At 42.8% G+C, this 24,691-nt stretch overlaps 2 protein-coding genes across 8 annotated transcripts; both read left to right on the forward strand.

The window, feature by feature from the left end:
- The first annotated feature begins 2,986 nt into the window (after positions 1-2,986).
- On the forward strand, positions 2,987-11,679 carry ndufv3 (NADH:ubiquinone oxidoreductase subunit V3). Of its 3 annotated transcripts, XM_036003811.1 has the most exons (5): positions 2,987-3,064; positions 4,632-4,743; positions 7,945-9,044; positions 9,144-9,423; positions 11,368-11,679. In XM_036003811.1, exons 1-5 carry the CDS (start codon positions 3,020-3,022, stop codon positions 11,523-11,525), a joined length of 1,695 nt encoding a protein of 564 aa, XP_035859704.1. In that variant the 5' UTR covers positions 2,987-3,019; the 3' UTR covers positions 11,526-11,679. The 3 variants fall into 3 exon arrangements, with proteins under 3 accessions (XP_035859704.1, XP_035859702.1, XP_035859703.1); XM_036003809.1 differs by having other exon boundaries at positions 7,945-9,423; XM_036003810.1 differs by having other exon boundaries at positions 7,948-9,423.
- A 424-nt stretch (positions 11,680-12,103) lies between these two features.
- On the forward strand, positions 12,104-23,809 carry pknox1.1 (pbx/knotted 1 homeobox 1.1). Of its 5 annotated transcripts, none has more exons than XM_031289741.2 (11): positions 12,104-12,234; positions 13,846-13,958; positions 15,262-15,398; positions 15,871-16,042; positions 17,210-17,419; positions 18,334-18,451; positions 18,628-18,725; positions 18,922-19,050; positions 19,660-19,736; positions 20,207-20,373; positions 22,441-23,809. In XM_031289741.2, exons 2-11 carry the CDS (start codon positions 13,908-13,910, stop codon positions 22,620-22,622), a joined length of 1,341 nt encoding a protein of 446 aa, XP_031145601.1. In that variant the 5' UTR covers positions 12,104-12,234; positions 13,846-13,907; the 3' UTR covers positions 22,623-23,809. The 5 variants fall into 5 exon arrangements, with proteins under 5 accessions (XP_031145601.1, XP_031145602.1, XP_031145598.1 ...); XM_031289742.2 differs by having other exon boundaries at positions 12,105-12,234; positions 17,210-17,410; XM_031289738.2 differs by having other exon boundaries at positions 12,106-12,234; positions 18,334-18,484.
- Positions 23,810-24,691: the final 882 nt, after the last annotated feature.

Genomic DNA, 24,691 nt, shown 5'->3' on the forward strand with positions numbered 1-24,691 from the left:
ACGAAGATGAGGGACATCCGGACGAAGATGAGGGACATCCGGACGAAGATGAGGGACATCTGACGGAACCTCCAGCGGCACCGGAACAATTCTGTAAATGAAACGTCCTCGATAAAGACTAGGGAAAGTGGGACATCTACATTACAATAGAACATTTTTATGTTGAATATCACTCTATCAGCAGTTGGCATTTTATTTCCACAAACTGATAAACTTACATTAAACTTGCATTACACTTAAAATTAAATAAAAAATAAAGTAGGCCAAATAAATCACACTTTAAAAGTGAGTTTAGTGCTTAATTTATCAGGTTTTCAAGGGCCATAATATGTGGTTCCAGGACGTATGGGGGGTATACCTAGGGGTGGGGGGGGAGGGTGTACCGGGTGAAGAGTGAAAAGGAAAAAAACAGCGGACGGCGCCCGTAGTTCGAACCCCTGACCCGGAGGTCGGTAGAGCTAGTTATCAGCCATTCGATAGAAGTAACCACTGAGCTAAACCGCTGCCGTCCATAAGGGAACCATGTAGACCTAATAAAGCTGAGAATGAGGAAGTACAGTCAAGACTGAAGTGTAGGCTACAACAATCCAAATAAAACCCGCGAGTTGATATACTTTAAGATGTATATACAATGTTTCTCTGTTATACTGTCTTCTGGATTACTTTCAATATAATAGACTACTTGCAATAAAAGTAGGAAATGTGTTATTAAAGATGATATGTGTCGGGTAATGCTGCGTTCATTGTGGATGATCCAAGTGAATTAAGTGCGCCATCTAGTGAATTTAACGATTTGTAGCATACAACAGGGAGTACAAGTGTAATGTCAGGGGACTCCTGAGCACAGTAGGTTTCCTCTAAACCTATTGTATATTAGAATGTAATATGCAATAACACCCTTCTTTATGAAAAGGTGGATACGTTGGCAAAATAAGTTGTTCAAATGAGAGACATTGAGATAAACATAAACCTAAATCTGAAGGGAAAAGTGATGTCAGGGAGCAGAAAATACAGGGAGACATCTTTATTCTTTACTAGTGGGCAGTACTTTAAACAAGAGAGGAAATAGGAGGGAAGAGGTTGCCAAAAAATGAAGGAAGTTCATTACAAAACAATTAACGAGAATGATCCATTTAATTAGCCTCCATGTTTTTCACAAATGTCGTTTTTTTTAAGGTTACTCTCAATTGTGTTGCTTTTAAAAAAAGGTGAACAAAAACAAGTGCCGAACACCGCCACTTTTATTTGAACGCGTTCACTAGTTTGGGAAAAACCTGGGTTGACTTTAATAATCAAAACCACTTGACATCTGGACGAAAATGAGTGACATCCGGCGGAACCTTCCGGCGGCACCAATCCCGTAAATGAAGTCGTTGATAAAGACTAAGGAAAGTGGGACATCTACATTACAATGGAACATTTTTATGTTGAATATCACTCTACCAGCAGTTGGCATTTTATTTCCACAAATTGATACACTAGTTCATTAAACCTATATTACACTTACATTAAATAAAAAAGAAAGTAGGCTTTCAAAGGCCATGACATACGGTTTCAAGACGTGAGCATAAAATATACCTATGGTGAAGAGAAAAAAAAAAAAAGCAGCGGACAGCGCCCGTGGTTCGAACACCTGACCCGGAGGTCGTGGAGTTAGAAGTCAACATTTGAGAAGAAGTAACCACTGAGCTAAACCGTTGCCGTCATAACAGGAAACATGTAGACCTAATAAAGCTGAGAATGAGGAAGTACAGTCAAGATTGTGTCAGAGACTCTTCAGGGGACTCCTGAGCACAGTAGGTTTCCTCTAAACCTATTGTATATTAGAATGTAATATGCAATAACACCCTTCTTTATGAAAAGGTGGATACGTTGGCAAAAGAAGTTGTTAAAATGAGAGACACTGAGATAAACATAAACCTAAATCTAAATCTGAAGGGAAAAGTGAGTTCATTACAAAACAATTAACGAGAATGATCCATGTAATGTGTTATTGAGAGTGATTTTTAATGTAGTAACATTTTGTCATAGCTAAAACTCTAGAACATCTTTCTATAATTGTAATTGTATGGAGCTTTTCTGGGACAGAATCCAGGAGTGGTTTGTTAAAGCACATAATACTTGTTTTTGAGTGTTTGGTACTTTAATGCACAACAATGACGTTGAATATTTGTGCAATTATATTTTTAATATAAGTAGCCTGAATATGATATTCACAAATGTCGTTTTTTAAGGTTACTCGCAAATGTGTTGCTTTTAAAAAATACTTTAAATGTTTTCAGTTTTTAAAAAAACAAGTGAGACTTGTCGATTTACTTGATTATATAGGACCCCTGGAGAGACGGATCAGGGACCCCCTTTATTGTAGGCTATACAATTAAGTTGCATTAAACCTGGCCTGCAATAACGTAAAGGGCGGCCTAAAGCCTTTATACATATTTTTTTTGGCCATAGAATACTAATAATCGTTGACATGATTTTATAAATCCCGGACCCCCTGTTAAAGATCTCTGATAGGCTATAAAGTCCCATCCCTTCTGTTAAAAAAAAAGATTTCTACAGGTCAGCATAATGTCAGCTCTGTCGCTTAAATTAGTCACCTAAAACCCGGGATCAGACCAATGGACACATGGGCTATAATAAATCAATGATTGAAAAGTGAGAAAAGCAAAGGACAGCGCCCGTGGTTTGAACCCTCGGCCCGGAGACCGGTCGAGCTAAGCGTCTCTGAGGAGTCGAAGTAACCACTGAGCTAAACCCCTACGGTAAACAGAACCACCAAAAGAACTATAAGAAGTTCAAAAGTACATTGTTGGATTTGTTTATTTAATCTTTGAAATATGATTTCTCTTCAGTGATGACATTGTCAGATCATTAATATAAGGGACACCTATTCTCATAATACAGTCCTTAAACTGACAGGGACCTTTGGTTTTTGTTCATACCAGTATTTATACTTTGTGGAACCGTTGTGTTTACCTCACAGTTTCCAGCCGGAGCATAACACTGGGAACACGAAATGGCGACCTCCTTGCTGCGGTTAGGGCGACTGGGTTCCCTCAAGGTAATAGTAATTGAATTGCCTTCCAAACGTTAAACATATACTCTATTTGCATACCCCACCGTAGTAGAGCTCAGTGACAGTTTTATCCGAGACAGTGGCGGTGAAATACTCGACTCTATGCGGCTGTCTCCTTCGAACTGACCCCGAGACGTGTTCTATGGATTCCACCACTGATAAAGGGGGCATAGACGGGAGTTCTTTACCTTAGGCTATATCTGTCGTAACGTTACCTCTGGGCTACTACATTTAACCATAACTATTTTATAACCATTTACAACATAACACATTATCAATTTAATGCGCAAACCAAAACCTTCGGGTTGGGAATGGCCAATCTCAGAGCTTCACACGACCATGGTGAAGTCTGCGAAAATGGAGTTCACGTTAGCTGCTTCACTGTGTACAGAGTGATGTGGCTAACTAACTGAGCACTGCATGACGATAACAAATGTCAGAACACCGAGCACTACAATTAGCATATACGCATTTTCTTTTCATTTCATTTAGTTTTGTTTATATCATTGAATTTGTAACTTGAAGTAGTTGTGACTATTTTATAGCAGTGTGCGATACTTCTAGCTGGTGATATAGCTAATACATCGCGATTTAGCCATGTTTTAGTAAGTTTATGGTTCAAATAGCCAGTCAGGGATGTCTGTTTTTGGCTAACCTTGCAAATTAAATACCTAACAAATATGGTTACTTAATGACATTTAAAGACATTTTTTCCCCCGGCAGACATGTTGACATGTCAAAGTAGGAACAGCACAGGTGTATTCTAACCATTAATGATGGCTGCATTCCACTTAGGAGAGGTCCTGGTATTGTGCATGCTGACTCACTGAAATATCTTACTGGGACACTTGATGGAATTGAGCCATCGTTAAGGTTATCAATTTCAGCTGTGCTTTTCCTACTATGACAAGTCAGCATGTCTGCTGTGAAAAAGGTCCATTCAAAATCATTTACAACACAATATAGCCACAAGCATTTATTTACAACATTGCCCCTCACTGATCAATACATCAAGACGTTGCATTCATTTAGCCGGATATTCTTACCCAACTGACATATAATAACTTAAGTACATTCTTACTCCTTTTGGAACAATACCTTGTTGTCATCCAATAAAGGAAGATATATTAACATGATAGCACCCTGGATATAAAGAAGTAAACATGTAATGTTGACAACTGTATACAATAGGCTATCATTCAAACGTCGGTGTCGCAAAAGCATTCAATATTACCTTAAATTTAACTGGAATTGTACAACAAAATACAAAAGAAGAGCCCCAGTAAATTGCAGTAAAATGCTGTGACTGTTGGTGAAACCAACACAGCTAACACCTGGATCCAGCACATTACGTGACTCCTACACCTATTAAATAAAAACCTCCGTATGATAATGTAGGATGATCTCAGGGCAACATTATATGAGCTGACTTCAACGTTAGTGAAAGGGGGCAACATCCACAGTCCTTGTTCTGTTTTTGCGGCATTTTTCCATGTTGAATGCGATTGCATGTTTGGCACTCATCCCGAAAGTTGTCTGTGCTCTTCTGCAGTGTCTCCAGTTGGAGAGCTGGGGCGTCCTGAGGAGTCCCTCGGCCGCTTCCCTCTGCACTCAGGCTAAAGAGCCCGCAAAGCCAGCGAAAAAGACAAAGGCTGCAGGCAAGAGTAAGGCCATTTGATTATTTTCACTTTATAAAGTTTGAAATTTAGGGTTTAACGTTTTGCTGTATGGTTGCTATTGTGTTAATGTTTTACCCATTTTTTTCTTTTACGTACTATAGGTGTGTGTATGGTTTAGAGATGGCCCGATACCATTTTTTGCTTCCCGATTCTGATACCTGAACTTGCGTATCGGCCGATACCAAGTACCGATCCGATACCAGTGTGTCATATATTTTCTTATGTTTTAACAACTGTATACTACTATCCCTGTATGGATGTGATATGATTTCTATCTTTGTCGGTCTGGCTCAGGTTAAACATGAACGCCACAGAACTTTCTTTTATTCTCCAGTTTGACAGTCAGTTATAACGGAAAAAGAACATAAATAAACTACTTTAACGTAGATTTTCTTTAGGTATTACGTGGTATCGGATTGGTGCATTAACTCCAGTACTTACCGATACCAGCGTTTTAGGCAGTATCGGAGCCTAGGAACATCTCTAGTATGGTTTATGATTTAGTTAGGCTGATTGCAATTGTAACTAATGTTTTCTTACAGTACATCAAATGTGCCTTAATATAAGTTCTAAAATGTGCTTTCTCTGCCAGTCATCCATTCCATCCAGAATAATTCAATGTTACAATTAAGTTTGTTATTGCTTGTGTTTATTGTGAATATAAATAGTGTACAGTATAAACAGTAGTTCAGGGTCCCCAAGTAAAGTTGCTAAGCCCGGTGGCAAGTGTCTTTTTTTTTCCGACGAGGGCCCGGCTGGGGCCAGTCCCAGACTGATGGCAGCGGTGATGTAGAACCCAATAGTTTCTGTAATAATGGGCGAAATTGAGAATTTAAAACGCTATTTGACCAGATTCCACAGGGCACTACATAAAGTCAGTGCTAAAAGTTAACTGGAGATTTTAAAATATATGATCTCTAAGTTTCCAACCGAGCCGCCCCACTGTAACTTTAGTTTAAAAAACAACTTAAAACAATAATTCCCACTGGCTTAGGCCTGGTGGGGGTAACTTAGGCCCAGTGGGCCACCAGGCTTACAATACACTGGGGAAACCCTGTAGTTTATGTATTTTGATAAATGAATATTGTGACGCTGTAAACTATTTTTTCTAATTGGAAAATTACAGCAAATCGATCTTTTTTTTCCCCCTCAAAATAGCCTTTTTTTCAATAACAGTTAACCACGAGAAAGAGAAGCAGGGAAGCTGGTTTCATCCTCACACTACACAAGATCTTTCCGGGTGTACTATAGGATATTCATTCATTTAACCATTGCCTTTGTGATGGATGATTTCCAGTTTTGTAGAATACACGTTTCCCTGCTGGGTCCGCAAGTAATATAAGGTATCCCATTTGGACTACTGCAATGGAGTCCTGTCTGGGGTCCCCAGCAAAACCCTAGACAGGCTCCAGCATGTCCAAAACTCTGCTGCCAGGGTCCTCACCAAGACCTGGCAGCACAATGTTCTATTAGTTATTAAAGGACAATTCCGTCGCAAAATGAACCTAGGGGTTAATAACGTACGGTATGTGTACCGAGTCAACCGTTCTCTGGGACATGTTTTCATGCTAATCGAATGTGTCTCTAGCTTGAAACAAGCTACCGCAAACCGGTGATTAGCTTCTAACGCTAGCCTTCGGGGCAGAGGGTAAATCGTGTTCATGTTTACATACGGACACCATCTTGGGAAAACAGTCAGGACCACATCGAACGCCGTGCAACCAGTAACCAGTAACATAGCTCAAGCATGGCGTTCGTGATTCGACTGATCGTGACTGTTTTCCAAGATGACGCCTGTATGTATACATGAACGGTACTATCTTTCTAAACTATCTTTTTAATAAACTGTCTAACTAAAAAGTTCTCAATGCTTCGGTTTACATGTAGGGACCCTCATTATGCTACCGTGGAAGTGTGGTGCTATTTTGAGCTTTGTGAGTGGTATAGAAATAGCGGTTACCCCGACTACTAGTGTTGTAAGCTAATCAGCGGTTTGCGGTAGCTTGTTTCAAGCTAGAGACACATTCGATTAGCATGAAAACATATCCCAGAGAACGGTCGACTCGGTACACATATGTTATTACCAAGGGGGTAAGCTTCTCCTCGGAACGCGTAGCTCCTATGGCGCCCTTTTGATGCTAACAAGCCATCACCTCCCGTTAGCATTCCATTGACTGCCATTCATTTTGACGTCATTTTGACAGCGAATAACTTTACATCTGAAGAGTTTAAAGACTCTATTTGTCCATTGTTTATTTCTAAAGAAACACGACAATGTATAAAATGCTCCATTACCTTGTACCTCACGTTATGGCTCCGTAGCAGACGTTTTTATAAAAATAGGCTAACGTTTGTGTCATAACCAAGAGACTTACTGTCACATAGTAAAGGAATTACCGTATAGTACAGGAGAAGCTCTCAGGAAGTTTGGACTTCCATTAGTTGTTTAAGTTTAATTACTAATGTTAACTATCATTTTAGTGATCAATAATTAGCCTGTGCCTATGCTATCTCCTTACATATACCTACGCTCTCCGTCTCTGCTAGATTGGGAATGATTGAGATTTCTCTTGGCACAGCTACCAGAAGACTTCCAACTTTCAGACACGTTGCTCACGTCACATTTACGTCGTCTCTCTCAGTTGGAGGCTGCTCAGTAACGCTCAGCGCTCACCGGAAAAGTGCTTCTAATATCCTTCACTGGTCTCCGTCCAGAGACACGGGATCTGTTGGTCCATTCTATATATGTCAATGGTTATTAACACCTAGGTTCATTTTGTGCTGGAATTGTCCTTTAAACTGTATTAGTCTAGGGTTAGTTGAGATGAATACAGTCTAAGACATTTCAAGGATAATACATCAATTAACATCATTGCAATTTCATGGGTTTTAGGGAACTTTGATTCCCTTTGGAAGTCGTGCAAATTTACTGTAAGTGTTTGTTATTATTTATGAGATTGTTTTTGGGCTTTTCCGCCTTTTAATGGACAGGACAGCTAGGTGAGAAAGGGGGGAGAGAGAGGGGAAAACATGCAGGAAATCTTCACAGGTCGGATTCAAACCCTGGACCTCTGCGTCAAGGCATAAACCTCTCAGTATATGTGCGCCTGCTCTACCCACTGAGCCAACCCGGCCACGTGTTGGTTATTATTTAACTACTCTTGTCCCATTTACCATTTTCCTCAGCAGCAGAGGCTCCAGATGACAGAGCAACCTTGCTAGCCTACAAGACAGCAGTTGCCTTCCCAGTTAAACTTTCTGAGCCTGGAGCTTTCCCAGTACAGTCTCTAGGTGTAACTGAACCAGTGGCCAGCCCCGCTGCCACCGCAGAAACAATTGTAGCTGCAGCATCTGTCACTGCCGCCAGTGAACCAGCTGTTGCTGACCCAGATGTCGCTCAGGTTATGCCTGACACCGCTCCGCTTGTGGTTGACGCAGCCCCCCTACCTGCTGAGCCCCTGGTTGATGCAAGCGGTAAAACCTCCGCACCAGACGACACTCCAGTCGCAGCCTCCGCCACAGAGGACGCAGTCCCAGCCGCCGCAGCCTCCTCTGAGCCTGGTGATCCAGCAGCTGACGGATCATCCTCCTCATCGTCCAGCGATTCGGATTCGGACTCGGACTCGGACTCTGACTCTGAGGACGAGAAGTCACAAGTGAAGACTGAAACCAAGACCTCGCCACCAGAGGTGTCAGACTCCACTGTGAAAGAAGTCCAAGAGGTTGCATCAGAAGTGAAACAAGACACCAATGAAGCTAAGAAGGAAGTTCCAGTAGAGGAGGCCTCTCCAGCAGCAGCAGCAGCGCCCACAGAAGCAGTTCAAGCCATCGCCGAGGCTCCCAGTGTTAGCTCTGAGGAGTTAGTAGACCCTGCCCCTGAGATCGCCACTGCCACCAAAGACACCGTGACCAGCCCAGAGGTTCCGGCTGAAGCTGCGGTGGAACCTGCTCCCGAAGTAATAGAAGACGTTGCACCTCCTGCCATCCCCGACGCGCAAGTAGAAACTCCAGCTGAAGTTGTGATCGAGGCTGCAACTCAAGAAAAAGCCCCAGCTGATGCTCCCGTAGAAACCACAGAGCCTGCCTCTGCCCAAGCTGCCGAAGCCCCCTCAGAAACTACTGAAGCTGCCCCTGTAGAAGCTGCTGCAGAGCCTGTAAAAGCTGCCCCCACTGACGTGGCTGCTGAGGCTGCAGCTGAAGTTTTGGCCCCTGTGGAGAGCACCGAGGAGCTGGTGGACCCTGCTCCAGTCATAGCTGAAGCTGCCCCCACTGAAGTGGCTGCTGAGGCTGCAGCTGAAGTTTCGGCCCCTCTGGAGAGCACCGAGGAGCTGGTGGACCCTGCTCCAGTCGTAGCTGAAGCTGCCCCCACTGAAGTGGCTGCTGAGGCTGAAGCTGCCCCTGTAGAAGCTGCTGCAGAGCCTGTAGAAGCTGAAGCTGCCCCTGTAGAAGCTGCTGCAGAGCCTGTAGAAGCTGAAGCTGCCCCTGTAGAAGCTGCTGCAGAGCCTGTAGAAGCTGAAGCTGCCCCCACTGCCGTGGCTGCTGAGGCTGCAGCTGAAGTGTCGGCCCCTGTGGAGAGCACCGAGGAGCTGGTGGACCCTGCTCCAGTCGTAGCTGAAGCTGCAGGAGAGGAGCTGCAGGCAGAGTCCCCAGTTGAACCATCTGAGGGTACACACTTCACCACAATATTACTCAAATCTCTACCTCTCCCTCTCCTATTTGTGGATCTTTGAGCCCATACAGATGACCATACTTTTCTCTCTATCTTTTTCATAACACAGTCTGTGTACTGTTAGTTAACCAGGTGTCAACTCCCTCACATACAGTAGTTGCTGTTGCTTTCACAGCTTTTTAATATCATCCCTGGATTATTTTTAAATATCCTTATGTTTAGCTTCTGTTCCATCACTACGACATCTAACATCCCATTGCCTTGATTTTGAGTTTGTTTTGCATGTGGTAGATGTAGTGTACATGTACTTTAACCAGGGCTTTGTGATGTATTTAATTTCCCTAAGCATTTTCTGCATTTTTTTATTTCTTCAACATTTCCTTTGCTTGCATTCTGCTAACTTAAGTTTGTCTTTGACCCTGCCTTACAACTACGCTGTTGCTGTCAACGTATAATCAAGGAGATGTTGCTTGTTGCATACTGTGACACTAATTCTGCTCATGTTTCTGCCTTCTTCCCCACTTTTAGTGACTCAAGAATCTACCACCTGTCTTTATTTTAACCCCCCACACACACACACACGCTTCCACGCAGTTACTAAATCCATCTTTATGCCAAGAATATTTCTCTCCTATTTTACTCCTTTTGATATTTTGCATACTTTGACTCATTTGTTGTCGTTCATAATGTCTCCGTTTGTATGAAATATGGGTTACAGGTTTTAATGTTAAGGTTACAGGTGATAAATAATGCCATTGTTTGGATTCATTGTGCCGGGTAATGCTATTGCTAACAGTAATGTTAGAGTGCACATGGTCGTACTGTGTTAGGGTTACAGTGAAGATGTGTTCAAAGGCCTCCTGTCCCTGACAGCAGCTGGACGAGTAGAAGCTGGGAGTGGTTGGAGTCAGAGGAAGTATTTCAGGAAGCAGGATTACACAGTTACTGAGGTGTTTTGAAAAAAATCCTTCGATCATAGTCATATGAGTATTATATGTCCAAGTGATTAGCAGCTACCAACCAGTGCTTACCAATGATTAAGATCCGAATTACAAATACATTCCTGTAACTACAGCCCTTTGTTACACTTTTTTGCCCCAACACTTCTCTGACCAACTGGGTAATTCTGCTTCCTGGTCAACATCGTCCTCACTGGTCAATCATTTTACCACTTGTTAAATTCCTCTTCTTTTTTTTAAACTTTGTGCATCTGTTCTATACCTGGAAGCCTGTGGGATAAGCATGGTTTTGATTAATGAAAATATGAAAATGTGTCCTCAATTGATGTCTCTGTGATTGTGAATGTTTTTTCACTGCCTCACATGTTTATAACCTTATTGTCACAGCATGCTCAGGGGTTTTCCAGATTGATTTTAGATGTATAAGTACATTAAAGAACATTATGCACCTGTTTAATCAAAAGCAACACACACTTTGATTTTGACTTTGTGCCCTTTTTAAAAATCCATTTCATGCATGCCTCTGCCAGTATCTTTGTTTCTAGCAGGAGCTGTCTCTATTGTCTGCGAGCATGTTAACCTTCACATACTTTCCCCTCACAAACACGATCCTTGAGGCTTTTCACACCAGTGTGTCTCCACACTGTTGGGGGTAATGAGGCCTACCGCCATAGGAAATGCCCCACAATAAACCACCTTTGTCAGCATGTGTGAATATGTAAATGGGCTGTTGCTTAAAAATCTTTTAAGATATTTACAAAGTAAGCCACATTTTTATTCTCCTTTTATGGCTTATTAGAAATTCCTAGACCAAGTCGTAATTACAGCTTTTGTTGCCTGAAAATCAGTAACAGTGAGCAAGGACCCAGTTTTGCCTTTGGCTAACCTTGTGCTACGTTTGTTGTAATGCATGAAATGCTGGAAGATTTTTTTACGCAGCTTACTTACATGCCTTTTTTGTTTCTTTCCCTCCTTGTGCAGAGGCTCCAGCAGCGGTACCTCCAGAGCCCGATGAGCCTTTTGACAACAGCACTTATAAAAACTACCAGCACCACAACTACACCCCTTTCACATTTGCAGACCTGGATGTAGAGATGGCCAAGTTCCGTCTCCCGCAGCCCTCCTCCATCAGACACTAGAAGAGTTGGCCTGGCTGCAAACTGTTAATGTTGCTGAAAGATAATGGAGATGGTGTTGTACCTTTTTATGATGATTATCCCCCTCACCTGTCAGATCAGCATGACATTCTGCTGTTAAATGTTATATTATTAAAGTAAACAAATGAGAAATGAAGTCTGTTTCTGTCTGGCATGATTGTGTTTTGTCTTATATAAAGGAATAATCATAAGGGAAAGGCACAGATCAAAAGCTTCTTTTATGCTGCTTTTCTGCCTTAGGCGGGTCATTTGAATAGAGCTGAGTGTGCAAGTGGTTTATCGGCGTTTCTATTTTAATTATACAATTTTCCACACTCCCTTAGCCTGCCTGCTTGCACATAATGTCCTAATTATCATAGCTATATGCATTCTTTAAGAGGTAAACAATCCACATATATTGTTCTGTTTGTGTATTAATGTGTATTTAATAAGATAATAGGCATAACGGAGTGTAAAGGTGGAGATATACAGTACATAGGAAATGTGTCATGTAAATGGGGCAGTGAATAGCGTTTGCCAGGCAAAAACCCAGGAGGGCGAGGGACAGGCAGCAGGACGTCATGTCTCCGCCCACCTCGTAAATATTCATGAGCCGAGCGCCCCTGCGTGCCCTTACGCGATGACGCAACGCGACAACTGCGGGTCCCGATTGCTGCAGCCGCTTGTCAGTGTGACGAAGATTGGCACTCAGGTAAGCTGTCACTCAAAATCCCTCTTTTTCCGTTCCCTATCAATCAAACAATCTGGGCCGCACGCAAAAATGCCCCGGGGCGAGGAGCGCGGACCTAGTCAGAGCAGCGGAGGGTGTTTTTTGAAGGGAAGCAGAAGCGGCAGAGCTCCGGGAATAAAAAAAAATCTGTATACACGGGAGGGGGGGTAAAAAATATGTCGGCGTTTTTGGGGCAGAGGAGGATTGTGGAAAAGCAAAAGGCGAGAGCTAGAAACGAGGCCCGACAGTTGTAATGTTAGCGCTGAGGGGAGGGGAAGGAGAGGGCAGCTGTCCCCGCTTGATTGATTGACTGATGTGGGAAGGATTTGAGGATCAACCGGGGCTTGCCTGGTGTGCAGCAACTACTTCTTAATATCATTGCAGACGAATTACTATATAGAGCTGGCAAGAAATGCATATTCATTTAAAATGTTAATTCAAAAATGCTAACGCTCTTGGAGCTGTTTTGTTATATGGGCAAAGGACTCGCTTCGTATTAATCCGCAGCGGAGTCTTTTTTTGTACCTGGCTAGCTAGGTTAGCTTGTTTTTTTGGCAGTGATCCCCCCTTGCTAAATATGGCGCTACACATTTGGCCTCATCGTACCAGCATGAGAAACATTTTTTTAAGTTAACAGTTAGCTAACGTTACCTTGCTAACGTTACCTTACTAACGTTAGCAGTAGCTCGGCCAGACAGTTGCTCTTTTGGGTTAACCTTAGATTGGGTTCGCGAGCTAACTCCAATGTAGCTTTAACGTTACAGGCTAGCTAATAAATATTGTGAGAAAAAATACAATGCTTTCTCCCACCGAGCTGCTTTGTCTGGGAATAACACTAACGTTATGTTAGTTCAAGGATAGTTAGCTTATGTTAGTCCAAAGGATTTCGTAAACTTTTATCTCCCCTTGCCGCCACGAACGGTGGGCAGCTAACACAGGGCTAAAAGCTAACGTTAAGTTTATCGTGGTGGGTGTGTTAGCAGTTGCAGGGTAACATAATAGGGTCATAAGCTCACTATTAGGCTATAACAACGCACCTCAGGGTCGGTATATCAATCTCCTCTTTGTTCTTTAAGCTCGGTATGAACAGAAGTGTTTATGGACGTTGACGAGATATAACGTTAACGTTGTTGAAATAAATTACACAACGCAGTCCCTTCATACAACGTTAACGTTACTCGGTGTATTTTTCCTGCGGATGGCCCCACTTTTTCTTGTTTTGCCCAGACGTGTGTGCATATATCAGCGCAGAACATTAAACATTTGAGTTTTACATGATATTTTTGTTTTCATTACATGTCCTTCAAAGGCTGCATTTTTATTGTCATGTTTGTCTTATTTTAGAGGAAATATTTTATCATAAGTCAGTGTGTAATGCTTACCCAACGTAAGGTAACATTAATAAGCATTCACGTTCAATATCAATTATTTGTAGTATAAAAATAAGCTTCTTGTCACACCCACCGGTTTACAAAGCTAACGATACTCTTTCATTCTGACAATATGACGGTTTGGCTACATTATTAAGTCTTCCTGCCTACACTTCAGGCATCTCTTACAGGTAGTCTAACTGGAACTTTGTGTATTGTGTAGGTTGGCCACCTGTCCCTGCTCTCTATAATGCCCCAGTGTTTGCAGCAACTGCAGTGAACGTGATGGCAGCCCAGTCGGTTTCCATAGACAAGTACCCAAAGGGAGAGCAGCAGGTGGGTGAGATGGTGAAATTTGGTCTGGACTTGTAGGCCTACATAACACGCTCCAACTGGCTGAACTGCACTTACACACCTAAATCTTTCAGGCTACAACCTTCAGTATTCTGCCCATGGATCCTCCAGTTATTTTTAGTGGTGATAAATCAGCCTGGATCGCCAAACAAAGGGAAACACTTTATGCATGTAACACTAGAACACAAGCAATGTTAATGCTATTACATCAGTTTTAGTAATCTGTTGGCGGCATGCTTAATAGGCTACATCACTGTATTAGAGACACTGATGCAGTATAGAGCTCCTTTTCTGTCTAGTGTTCGTATGCTTGAGTTTATGGAAATTGCTTACAAAACATCATTATTCAAGTGCCAAATTTGGGGGTGTCGAGAGCTGAGAACGATCTATGACTAATGAGAAATGTTCCACCCCAAGCAAGTGATTATTTTTAGCTACTTTTGTGCTCAATCTCATTCATTGTTGGTTTCAGTCACATGGTTAGGGGATGGGATTTATGCTCCTGGAAGGGATCCTGGGTAGGCAGGCACGGTGTGAAAGTAAAGGAAGAGAACTTGGCTCCTAATCAATGAATGTGCCTCGAGTGGAGTGTTGCAGAGGCTACAGTCACATTTTAATCTGTTCTTGCATTTATATTAGGCTATGTGTGGGTGAACACACAGGTTCCGGATTATATTCCTAGTTTCACCGGATACGTTTTGTTAAGGTCTGCATTGCAATTTGAACACAGCACTGACTGGATGTAGTCTAGCAATAGTGTGCTCACAGAGCAATGTCAAAGAGACTTGAGGGCATGAACGAATGCAGACACTGTAATTGCATCTGTCCACAGGAGATGCATGAGTCAATTTTAGGTCAGAAGTACTCAAGTGCATCAAAATAAACTCTAATCACAGAGTGCAGGTGATTGGCAGTGGCTGATACTGGACTAACAACTCATGACACGATCAATACTTCCTTCTTTCTTTTTTGGTGTTGGTCACAGTAAAGAAGTCTTCATTCTTAAAATAGATAATAAAAACAATGGTCTTGTAGTAAAAATGCATAGTTTTTGAAAGTGTTTTTTTAGACCACGTCCTCATGACTTTGTAAAGAGTTCATATTGAAGCAAGGCTCTGTGTTAAGCTTTGCCCTCCAGCTCCTCTTGGTCTTCACATGATGTCTTTATGTCTCTCATTCTCCGCCTTTCTCTTCACCTCTTCTGTCAGTTTCGGTCCCCTTTTCAGCTTCTGTCACTCTGTTGCTGTCTTCTTGTCACGTCCTTTTGTTTTCTCTTTTCCCACAGATGCAAGGTGTGAATGTGATAAAGGTAGGCGACGATTCCGAGCAGAAGTTTTTAGAGGGGACGTTGGCAGAGGCGCCCAGCCCGGCACCCACAGAGCCACAGACACCCATGGACGCGGACAAAGCATCCATATATCGGTAGAGCGAATTCTGCGTGTGTTTTTGTTACTGTGGAAAAACCAGAACACCCGTCTATTCCTACATCTGTCTTCTTCTCGTTCCCTTTCTTAACTTAGTACTAAACTATCACTAGAAAGATCACATGGTTTTTCTTGACAAGTCCTTCCCTTTTGTTCATGTGACTGAAATAGTTCTCTCTGGCATTTGAAATGTGAAAGTTGTTAAAAAAAAAAAAAATTCTGATGCATTTATGTTTATGTTCACACTGCCCACTTACAGTCTAATCAAACACGCCACACACGACTATTATTAAGTGTGAGTAATCTAACAGTCAGTTAATACAGCAGGTTACCTTCACTTCATATACACTTAATGCCTTTTGTTTGTGTTTGTTTTTGCATGTTGGAAGCCATGTTCTCTTATTGGGAAGAAGTATAATGTGTTCTTTGAAATGGAATTTAGCAACTTTTCGTGTGTGCGTGTGAGACAGGCATCCCCTGTTCCCCCTCCTGGCCCTGCTGTTTGAGAAGTGTGAACAGTCCACGCTGAGCTCTGATTGTATCACCTCGGCGAGCTTCGACGTGGACATTGAGAACTTTGTCCGCTGTCAGGAGAAGGAGGGCAAACCCTTCTTCAGCGAGGACCCTGAACTCGACAACTTGGTGAGATACCTCTGCATGTCAGGGGTAGAAATGATTAGATTTCTGGTTGCTGATTTTCATTTTGGTGAAGGAGGTTTTTTTTTCACCGTTACACACTACTCTGGCCCATAATTTGCCCTAAGTATTTCAACGGAGAACTCCATACTTAAGAGTGCATTTGGATGTAGTTGGCAGCATAAACGGTTCCAAAAAAGAAACAGAATAAAACGACTTCTTAAAACGTGTGTTGAATGCAAGAGAAGTCACAATACTGTAAAATTATTATTTTTTTTTAAAATGCGCACAGTTTTGGCCTGACACCGACAACATTAAATTTGCTGGGGAGTTATAAAATAATCCGATTTGACTGGTGGTAATTTCCCGCTGTAGTTTGAGGACCTGTTGGACCCTCAGCTCCCATTTACATCAAGTGAAGGTTTATAGTTTAGACTGATAACACAAGCACATGACTGAAAAACAGTTTTAGGTCTTTAGGTATTTGACACAACCAAAACAGAGGGACATGAGGTATTTCACAAAGAAATACAAAATGCAACCCCCCGACTCACTCAGTCACTATTCAGAGACTTTTAACCTCAGCAGCACAGCGAGATGCAGTCCCGTCCACTGCTGTCGCCTCTTACCTAATAATTCAGTTCAGCACTTGAGTGACGCTTACTGCCGCATCACGTCGTGCAAATACTAATGTTAAATCGCAAATATTGCTTAAATGTGAGTATTATAATAAAATGTTTTTAAATTCAGGTAACGTTACTTCTTTTCTCAGGCTTAAAATCCACACGTTTTTTGCATTACGTGGCTGTGAAGTTGGCATTACATTTGATCCTATGTGGTATTAAAATGTCTTAAATGTACCCTGGTGAACCCTGCAGAAACCCTGTAATAATGCGCTTTACCGGGAGGTATGAAAACAAGACAAGTAAAATACGGGGATAAAATGGAAAACACATGCAAGCAACAGTACACCAAAGAGGAATGAAAAGTATAAAATTAAGTAAGACAGAAGTAGGCAGGAACTAAAGTAAGACTGGTTTTCTAGGTTAAGTCTCCTCAACATCAGATCTTTTGGAGGAGACACAAATGGACAAACATTCAGCTTGAGAAGACTGCTTCTCTGTCGACCGCAACAAACTTTTTTTTTTTTTTTAATTTCCTTCTGACCCCTAGATGGTGAAAGCCATCCAGGTGCTGCGGATCCACCTGCTGGAGCTGGAGAAGGTGAGTGACCTGTGTAAGGACTTCTGCAGCCGCTACATCGCCTGCCTCAAGACTAAGATGAACAGCGAGACTCTGCTGAGTGGAGACCCAGGGAGCCCGTACTCCCCCGTACAAGGACAGGTCCAGGGCTTTTCACCTACCAAGACTCCGGTATGGACTGTAGGTGGACAGTACACATCACCACTAGGGATGCACCGAATCCAGGATTCGGCTTCGGATTCGGCCGAATATTGGGCTTTTTGACGGGGTTCAGTTTCTGCCGAACCGAACCCTACGCTTGCACTACGTGCGCTATGCTGGTCGACGTGATGACGCCGCCGTTGATTACGGGAAGGTGTTTACTTAGGTGGAGCATTCAATGCGGTAGGGTGTGAGAAAGTGGAAATGGAACTGACGAGCAGAAAAAGTGTAGTTTGGCAGTACTTTCAGTCAAAAGAAGGCCATTCAAGTCCAGCTACATGTTCAGTTTACAAGACTAGATTTGTCTCGTGATGGCGAGGACCCTAACCTATACACAACATCACCGCTGTTACAACATCTGGTACGAAACATCCGAAAGAATATGAGTTGTGCATGAAGGAATCTACAGACGGCAGCCAAAATGCAGCAACTTCAGGTACGGCAAAGGAAGGACAGTCACAGCTAAAAAACTGGTGTTAACCATACGACCATTACCAGCTTTGCTAGCCCTACACCGAATGAAAAATACATTGCTGTGGACGTTGTCTACTTCATTAATGTGTTTACTGTGTTAATGGACTGAGGATGGGAGTAGGATTCGGTTTTTGGATTCGGCAGAATCTCAACCAACCAAAAATCTGGATTCGGTGCATCCCTAATCACCATTAAACACATTTGGGTCCAAGAATCAACTATCTCACACAGCTGGATTTGTTATTGTCTTCAATGACAATTTTGATTCTTTGCATTTATGTATTTCAACATATTTTATTGCCCTAACCTGCTACACAGTATTAGCAAGTTCAAAATCAATGTGCTTTAAAATTAGAGCCATCAACATGGAAAACAAATGACTTTGGTCCACTCTGTGTTGCATGCTCTATGTTCTGCAGACCCCCAGCTCTATCTCAGGGACCATCAGTCCCCAGGGTCAAATTGTGGTGCCAGCATCGGCCCTGCAGCAAGGGAACGTTACGGTAACAGCCGTCAACCCCAGCCAGATGGTTGCAGGTATGTCACCATGGCATACAACCCCTCCCTCAGGTACTATACTGGCTGACTGCCGTTGACATGATGTCATGTACCAGTGGGGCACTTTCATTAGAGCTTTCTTTGCAGCCTGCACTCGACAGCCCAGCAGATTATATTAAGGTGTGTGTGTGTTTTTTATTTTTTTTTAATTCCAGGTGGCACGGTGTACCAGCCTGTTACAGTCGTCACTCCTCAGGGCCAGGTGGTAACACAGGCTCTTTCTCCCGGGACAATACGCGTCCAAAACAATCAGGTTGTACATCTCTCTTTGACTCTGATTCTGGTGTTTATTCTAAATCAGTGGTTCCCAAAATTGAATTGTTGGCAATTCATTCACAGTTATAAAATTTGAAATTGTGTGGAAAAGGGTTAAAATGTGAGCAGAACAATGTGTTACTGGTGACCAAAACAAACAGAAAGGTGGCTAAATGAATGTCTTGTCTGCTCAGCTCCAGCTGCAGTTTCACCAGGACTTAAACCTCTTTAATCACGACGACAACTCAACCAAGAACAAACGTGGCGTTCTACCCAAACACGCCACCAATGTCATGCGCTCGTGGCTCTTCCAACACATCGGGGTAAGTCTGGTGTGAATTAATGTCATTTAGCTGATGCTTTTATCCAAAGTGACTTCCAATTAAGTGCTTTCAACCCTGAAGGTGCAAACTCCAGACAACAAGTAGTAGGTGCAAGTACATTAGCTTTAAATAAGAAAAACTACAGAGAGACATATGAAAGCGCAGCTTTAAGAATACATTTAAAAAAAAAAAGTCCGAGGTGTAGTCAGAAGAGATGTGTTTAGCCGTCAGCTGAAGATGCGTAGGCTTTCGGCCGTCCTGATGTTAATAGGGAGCTCATTCCACCATTTAGGAGCCAGGACAGCAAACAGTCAGGATTTTGTTGAGTGATTAGTTGTCCCTCGTTGTGAGGGGGCAGCAAGCAGGTTGGCTGATGGAGAGCGGAGTGGGCTGATTGGGGTATATGGTTTGACCATGTCCTGGATGTAAGCTGGGTCTGATCCGTTGGTGGCCCTGTATGCAAGTGCTAGTGTCTTGATGCGGGCAGCAACTGGTAACCAGTGAAGAGAGCAGAGGAGCGGTGTAGTGTGAATGAAATCTTTGCCCGTGTAACTCTTCAATTCTTAACAAAACACTAATGCATTTCTTCCCCCCTGTTCTCTCCTGTAGCACCCGTATCCAACAGAAGATGAAAAGAAACAGATTGCCACTCAGACAAACCTGACACTTCTGCAGGTCAACAACTGGTGAGTGTGGCCCACAAAGGCACAATCCAGCGCCACTTAAAATGCACCATCTCAACGTAATGTCCGGCCAGGGACGTTCATCATGTCATTCCCTTTTCTACCCACTGTGGGAAACCTTTAACTGGTCAGTCAGCTGATTGTCTGCCCACACTTCTGGAGAGATGGAAGTTCACCTGCTGTCTTTTAAAGGCTGTGATGAACAGTTTCTGCTTCTACTTGCTACATTTGATTCTGAAGAAAATGCAAGTCGTATTTTGCCCAATCCTTCTGTAAGTTGAAAGTTAAAATTGAGCTGTTTCGGCTAACAGATTGGCGTCAGACATCCCGTCCAGTCCTAATGGTAGATAATGATTTCATCACAGCCTGTCAGGACTAGAGGTGTAAAAGGTCTGCTACACCTGTAAGAAACTACAAAAGCACACGTTTCGCCCAGTGCCGTCACAGATCTGGGTTGTCTTGTGTGTCTCCAGGTTTATAAATGCACGGAGGCGGATCCTGCAGCCCATGCTGGACGCCAGCTCCTCTGAGACGCCAAAATCCAAGAAGAAGACACCTCAGAACCGGCCACTGCAGCGCTTCTGGCCTGACTCCATCGCCACAGGGGGAGGCACCCAGCAGCAAGTTACCATGCCAGACGGTACGCAGCAGTGTTTTCTACGTACAGTTTGTATACAAGTTCAATAGAAACTTAAATTAAATAATAATGAAATAGTCTTTATCCTGTGTGTCTTCTACACCAAAACACAATCCCAATAAGAGGTATAACAAGACATGTATTTTACTGAGGGCCCTATTTCAACAATCTAAGTGCACGGCGTGAAGCGCCTGTCATCTCATCTCTCATCATTTTTATCTGTAATCTTCTGCATGTGTGTGTGCTGCTGTGCGTCCCTGTGTGTGTAACAAGCATAGTGTGTGCACGCTGTGCATAAACCTAGGAGCATTTTACTAATGCGCTGTTAAAATAACGATGAAATGAGTTATTGACTTTAGACCAGGTTTTTGGTTTTTGGATTACTTCCCGCTGCCTCAAGATAGCAATATGCCCAGAATGCACCTGAACACACCTCCATGTAAGACCAGCCATGGGCCAGATGGGCGCAGGTGCATTTGCTATTTAAACGACGCGGGCGCTGGACGGGAAATTGACAACTGGGTCGGTCTTAAACTAGCAAAGTCACTTGCGTCAGGCTTTGCGCTGCGTCGGGTGCAGGATAGGGCCCTGAGTGTGTTTGTGTATTTGAGAAAGAGAGAGGGATTAATTTAGAGATGCCAACAAGCTGTCTGCCTCAAACTACAGCTGTAAACATAGTATGTCGTTGTGTTAGACTTTGTCAAATTGAAAGTCAAAGTTTATGATCCAACACACCCGTGTGCAAAAACTTTGTAGTAATTGTTACATATATAGTCCTGGTGAAATGTGTGTAAAAATACAGATGAATTAGCCTTCTTCTTTGTCATTTTAATAAGTCCCATATTCTACACTCAGGTCTACACAAAGGTTGACAAGTACCAACAATAACTACACTAATGATTGAACCTGTCAGTCACACAGGAAAAACAGAGTGTTACAGCAGGAAATAAGATGATGCAATGAAAGCAACAGAAGGGAAGTACTGAACTGTTTTGATGACAGTTTTGTTAGAGTTGAAGACGAGATCCTCACTGTTACAGTAGTGGGGAGCTGGAATTCAATACCTACAAACATTAGAGACTCAAGAAGCTTGGCGGTGTTTAAAACCAGTCTCCAGCTTTAGCTAAAGTAAGTACAAACGTGTCACCACCAATGATTGCCCTATATTTATTGTGTTTATTATACTGATCCTGTCTCTCGCACCAATGGATTTTTATGTATTTGCTGTTTTGTGGTGGTTGTTTTTTTTCTGATACCTGCCCAGGAACAACAGATGCAAGTTAGCTGCAGGCTAACTCTGGTTCAATGACTTAGGCCTCCTGCACACTGGCTGCGTGGCGTGAGTGTGACGTTTCTGTTGCGTGGCGGCTGCGTGGATTTTCCTATGTCTTTGCACACCAGAAACGTGTCTGACGCGGCGCTGCTGCTGCTAGCCTTGTCTGTACACATGGGTGTTTCCCATTGATGAAATGAAATACCATGTTAAACATAAATATAGACTGATCTGATTACAGCAAAGACAACATCGGCAGTATTGACGGCAAAATAGGCTACAGAATATTTTGTTTGTATTGACAGGTGCAATATTAGAAAATCGATTTTTTAAGTTACATTTATATCTGCATTTATATCAAAACCTAGAGACTTTCAAACATCAACATGTCAGTCTAAATGACATATAAACATCTTTTCCTATTCTATTTTGCCTGGAAACGCTTCCAACACGCTTGCGTGTCGCGTGAAAAAAAAAAAATAGGCGTCGGTCCTATTTTTAGCATGCACGCGTTTTCGGGTGTCACGCAGGCAGTGTGTAAGCTCTAACCTGTTAACACGGGAGCCGAAATATAAATGGACACGCCACGCAGCTGACACGCTCACGCCACGCAGCCATTGTGTAGCCGGCCTTATTAATATTGAAAGATTGAGCTTCTTGTGGCTTTAAAGTGCAACTGAAATGGAATAGTATATCTGCTCTGTAAATCAGATGAGCACACTGAGCCAGACAGCAGCCACAACAATGTGCACTAGTTATAGGCTATTTTATCAGTAATTCTTTCCTCTCGTTCTCAGGCACAATGGTGACGATGAACATGGAGGGTCTGCAGAGCCTGACGTCAGACGGCGCCACACTGGCGGTACAGCAGGTGATGATGGGAGGCCACAGTGAAGACGAGTCGGGGGATAGCGGAGATGAGGACGATGATGCAGACATGGCCGGGCTGGGCCTGGACAACAGCGACTCATTGCAGTAGAGGACACACTCCCTCACACTCTGTTCTACACATACACTGCCTTGCAAAAGTATTCATCCCCCGTTTTTCTTTTTTTGACGTTTTCCCCTATTTTGTTTGCATTGCAGCCTGTAATTTAAACATTTTTAATTTGGATTACATGTAACGGACCTACAGAAAGTAGTAAAAATTGGTAAAAATGAAAAGAAGAAGAAAAAACTTGCCAAAAGGCCTGTTGGAGACAAAGGCCCCCCTCCAGACATGTTTAAAGTATGTAAGAACAATCTGCCATGATTAATATTTTCTTCAACATGGTTTTCACATAAAAAGTCAAAGGGGCTGGAATCACCTCTTTCAGAATGTAGGTGCAGCTCACTTCTCTTAAATTGGATCCCCGGCTCCTCCACTTGCCTCCCTACCTCGTGTCTTAGTCCGTCCCACCGAGGAAGCACAGGAGAGACGCAAGGAAATCACGGGAGGAGAGAGGAAACCAGTTTTTAGAGGGATGAGACGTCCTTAACCCTGAAGTGTCACGTTAATTTGTCAGCTGAACGGGCTAGGTTAGGGCCAGAACAACTTCCGGTTCAGACAGGACGCTGCGTGGCCGAGGCGAATAGTTTCGGCGTTCTGTCTGAACTCAACCTCAGTCAGACTCCAATGAAGAGTCTGTTGTGCACTAAAATCGGTGACTAGAAGATGTATCAGAATGGTTAAGTGTAGTTAGCATCTTTTGTTTGTTTATGTCTGTTAGCTTATAACTGTCAGTGGCAGACAGCTACGATGACACTGTGTTTTTGCTCTCTGTAGTGACTGTCTTGGCTGGCTTTTGCGTATTAGATAGAGATTGGTTCACGGATTAGTGACGTACCTAATCTAGTTTGCACGGGGTAGGTTTGAGTCTCAGATTTCAGGGAATTGCACAAGCATCTCCCCATTCAGGAGAGGAATGTGAAAACACCTCTCTGGTGACAAAGTTTGCACAGATACAAGCAGGCCTCCAGGAAGAGCGCTCTGCCTTGGAGCCCGTTTTGTCCAGTGGCCAGTAGCAGCATCGCAATGACTTACACCGCTAATTCATGGACTTTTTATATTTGAAAACCTCCCGAGATCCGGAAAAGGTGATTTTTAAAAACCTGCGATGTCAGAGGGAGAAACACTACTGCGCATATTTAGTGGGCCGCATATCACGGAAGTAAACCTGGAAACTTTGAACTTTTTTTGGTGTATGCGCCACTGAGCAGCTTCATTAAACTGAATAGGTGCCATTTGGGGATCTGGTATCCACTTAATATAATACATAAATAATATATAAATATAATATATCCGTGGATACAAGTCATGATAGTCAAGGTCAGACATTTTAGAGGGCATGGACATAAGAAAACAGATGTTTGAGTGGAGGGGGACTCCTCCATAGAGTGTAGAGTCCTTCAGGCTCATCTTTGGTCTCTCTGTTGCTTCTCTGATTAATGCCATCCTAGCCTGCTCTGTGAGTTTGGTGGGCTGTCCTCTCTTGGCAGATTTGTTGCGCTGCCATATTCTTTTTATGTTGTAATGATTGATTTAATGGTGCTCCATGGGATGTTGAAAGTTTTGGATATTTTTTTTTTTTTTTTTTTTTTAGATAAACCCAAACCTGATCTGTGCAGCTCCAGAGCTTAGTTCCTGACCTGTTGTTGGGAAAGCTCCCTTGTCTTCATGGTGCCCCTTGCTTGGTGCTGTTGCGGGCTCTTTCAGAACATGCCGATCATGTGACAGATCATGTGACACGTGGATTGCACACAGGTGGACTCTCTTGAACTAATTATGTGACGTCTGAAGGTAATTGGTAGCACCAGATCGTATTTAGGGGTTTATTATTTCACTTAACCAATTTTGGCTTTTGTTTTGTGTCGGTCCATTACATACAGTCCATTTAAATTACAGGTTGTGATGCAACAATATAGGAGGACGCCAAGGGGGTTGAATACTTTTGCAAGGCACTGTGCACACAAGACATGCGTAAATAGGTCTACATATAAAAAGTGTGTTTTCAAATACACAATGAATCACAGTACAAACAGACCGACACATTAGGTTTACATAGAGCA

The sequence above is a fragment of the Sander lucioperca genome, chromosome 8 (genome assembly GCF_008315115.2).
Source record: "Sander lucioperca isolate FBNREF2018 chromosome 8, SLUC_FBN_1.2, whole genome shotgun sequence".
NCBI lineage: Eukaryota > Metazoa > Chordata > Actinopteri > Perciformes > Percidae > Sander > Sander lucioperca.